General features: G+C 37.0%; 1 protein-coding gene across 1 annotated transcript; it reads right to left on the reverse strand.

Annotated features, from left to right (window-relative positions):
* Positions 1 to 1025: 1025 nt before the first annotated feature.
* On the reverse strand, positions 1026 to 2838 carry LOC141649527 (F-box/FBD/LRR-repeat protein At5g56420-like). The gene is made up of 3 exons (XM_074458215.1): positions 1942 to 2838; positions 1700 to 1840; positions 1026 to 1295 (listed from the first exon to the last, which is right to left on the reverse strand). Exons 1-3 carry the CDS (start codon positions 2836 to 2838, stop codon positions 1026 to 1028), a joined length of 1308 nt encoding a protein of 435 aa, XP_074314316.1.
* Between the last annotated feature and the right edge of the window lie 258 nt (positions 2839 to 3096).

The raw sequence follows: 3096 nt of genomic DNA on the forward strand, positions 1-3096 counted from the left end.
AATCCACAAAATGTTATAATTAGAGGTGTCGCTTTTACCCTGAAAATGATGTGAAAACTAATGGTAACATGTTATCACAAAATAACAACATTTTGTTGTAAAATGACAACATGTTGCCCGTCTTATTTCAGACGAGAAACAACCGTCTGAAGCAAGACGCGCTGGTAATGTTATAGAGGACCCTTTTTCCACTTGTCAAAATAACATAGATGATGGGTACATAATCAGTAAAAGGATTTGAAGAAACCAATGAAATTGAATCAATTGATTCTATCTTATCTTTATTAATTCAGAAGACAATGCTGAATGCAGGATGCGCCACGTTATTTATACAGTTTTTTTTTTTTTGAAAATTTAGAATATGGTGGGACCCGTTGGTGTGCAAAGAATTATTTTCTTCAAATCATCCGTCAATACAAACATGCGATAATTTCCGTCTTAGCAAAAATACTACTTGTATGAAATAATTTTAAAATGCAAAAAAAAAAAATGCATCCAAAAACAATAATACTGGCCCAAATACACCCGTGCAATTTAATCGCTGATTTAGACCAACTAGATAATTACAATAGAAATGCAAAAAAAAAAATACATCCAAAAACATTAATATCGGCCCAAATACATACCCGTGCAATTAAAACTGTAATTATTGGGAAAAAAAAAATGGTGTACGAATTGCATTTTTTACCACCGTCCTAAAAAAACTGTACGAAAATACGAAAGGGTAACATTAATTATGCCCCTCAAAAATCTGTCAAAGTAGTTTACGAGTAAAACAAATTCAAGTGGCTAAGCAGTACTCGTAATACGGAGTGGAGCAACTTGTAAGTAGGGAAACGAAATGTAAAACTAGGTAGGTGGGTTGAAGCTGAGCGCAAGTCTTTAACCTCCATTTATTTCAGGATTACATCCATCCATTTGAGTCGGGTGGGTAGGCTGGCTTGTCGTTGGCTTCGGGTTCAATTAGGATTCCTATTCTAGACACGCATGCTTGCGGCTTGTGGGTAATAAGTAGCTCGTAGAATTTAAATGATGATCAATTCTACAGCCGGATTGATATTCTGCCACTTCCTAAACGTTGGCTGCTCCTTAAAAACAGTAATAGTACTGGCTTTAGCACCCACAATAAAAACCATCTGCTGCAGTGAAACACAATTCCTAAGCAAATACTCCAGTAGTTCGAACACAGGAAACACCATGCATAGTGGTTCAATTTTAACCTCCTTCAGATGAAAATGCGGGCGGTTTACATATTGCAATTGAGGACTTTGTACTGAGTATTCCTTGGGTGACGACTGCACCCACCAATAGTAATTCAAACATAAGAACTCAAACAAATGAAAGAATATTTTGCATCACAAACGGCAAATCAATCAAGTGTCCAAGAAAAGAAAAGGCTTGTGTCAAATTTTAAAATCTTTAACTGGAACTCGCAGATTTCTTATCACTGACAAGTGACAAGTAGACGCTAAAAGCACGAAAGAAACTAGTTACTGAATTTTAGAATAGTAAGAAACCAACTCAGAATCCAACAATTACGGGCAACTCTGTCAAGGAGAAGTGTAAGTCGCTGAGAGCCATAAGAAATGGAAGGATTTTTTACTAAAAGATCATACAGGGAAAATAAAAAATAAAAAAGCCAAAAACATAGTGTGTATTGAATATTGAATATTGATTTCAAGTGAAAATCACAACTAACCTTTACATGAAATGTTTCAAGGACAGGACAGGCATATACCATATGTGTAATGCTGAAAATATCAAAACCTGCTGGTACCATTAGAAATAAATCCAAGTGCTTCAATCCAGACATAATCACACTTGGAGGCAGTGGTGGTACCTAAGGACATACAACATGATTTTAGTAGCAATATAATGCCAACATAAGGAATACGCAGAAGAAAATGGTTTTGGTTCAGTTAGATTTCTGATGTCACTCACCTCAGTCGTCACACAAAGATATAAAGTTTGAAGCTGGGGTGCATTAACGGCAAGGTCTCTAAATTCTGCTGAGCATCCTCTTAACTTGAAAGAGTTTTTCAAACACACTTCTCCCAAAAGAGGAACGTTAAGAAAAGCAAAATCAGAACGGCCTGCAAATTCAAATGTCTCTAGTTGAGGACACCTAAGCTCAACATGCTCACAAACATCATAAATTACAAGTTTCTTCAAACAAGGATGTTGTGCACAAATGGGTCCTTCAAGATTACAGTTAATCACGCGTAGGAATTCCAAATCAAAACAGTTGGACATGATACATTCCAAGTCCCTCGAGCGTAAAGATACACAAGTCAGTTCGACTATACTTAATTTACTTAGCCAGCTAGTAGATGCATCACAAACTAGCGTCAAATTGCAAAATTCTAGCCGTAGATGCTTCAAAGAAGATGCCTTTGCAGTGTCCAGTAGGTTACAGGGGAAAACATACTTGTCAGGTCTGGTTTTCATAAGAGACGAAAAATATGATAAACCTGAAAAATCTAGGTCCAATTCGACAATTTCTTTGCTAGTAACGCTTAAAATCCACCCATCAATATGTGAAGCGTATTCATTTCCAAGGCCAAATTTGATTTTAAGTGCACTTGTTTTTTTTGCACTCCAAATTTTTAGAAACTGTGTAACCGCTTTAGCAAAGTTGGAGGCACGGGTATGTAATCCCAAGTCAGAAGGCTTATCCCCTAAAATAGTATAAGCATCAAACTGGAGAAGAAAGCGTGTATCAGGTAGGTCCTTCCACCTAGATGACAAAGACCTTACTATGAATGCCTCTCTCACCGTCAAGTAAGAAATTATGTTGCACAAAATATCATCAGGCAACTCGCTTATGCAGTCCCCCATCCAATCTCATTACCTGAATAACCAGGAAAATGGTCCCGAATAAGAATAAGCACAAGATGCAGCAAAAACAAATACAAGTAATAAACAAGCATAGTTAGACTAGTTCAATAAGAGGACCTTATTGTATACGACTCGTTAATTACTTCACCATAACTAACATACACCCTTCCACACCCAATAACTGATCTTCACTATAAATGATGGCGTTCCGTTTTGAGGTTTCCAAACCCGTTTCCTCATTCCCTCCGCGCACCACCA

Source organism: Silene latifolia, chromosome 3 (assembly GCF_048544455.1).
Source record: "Silene latifolia isolate original U9 population chromosome 3, ASM4854445v1, whole genome shotgun sequence".
Taxonomy (NCBI): Eukaryota; Viridiplantae; Streptophyta; class Magnoliopsida; order Caryophyllales; family Caryophyllaceae; genus Silene; species Silene latifolia.

What these genes read in the sequence shown, in the direction of transcription:
- LOC141649527 (XM_074458215.1), bottom strand. Translation starts at nt 2,838, where the DNA reads ATGGGGGACTGCATAAGCGAGTTGCCTGATGATATTTTGTGCAACATA. An exon ending in ATCTTTGTGTGACGACTGAG is followed by an intron (nt 1,841 to 1,941) that starts GTGAGTGACATC and finishes GTATGTCCTTAG; the next exon opens with GTACCACCACTGCCTCCAAG. An exon ending in TTGAAACATTTCATGTAAAG is followed by an intron (nt 1,296 to 1,699) that starts GTTAGTTGTGAT and finishes TGGTGGGTGCAG; the next exon opens with TCGTCACCCAAGGAATACTC.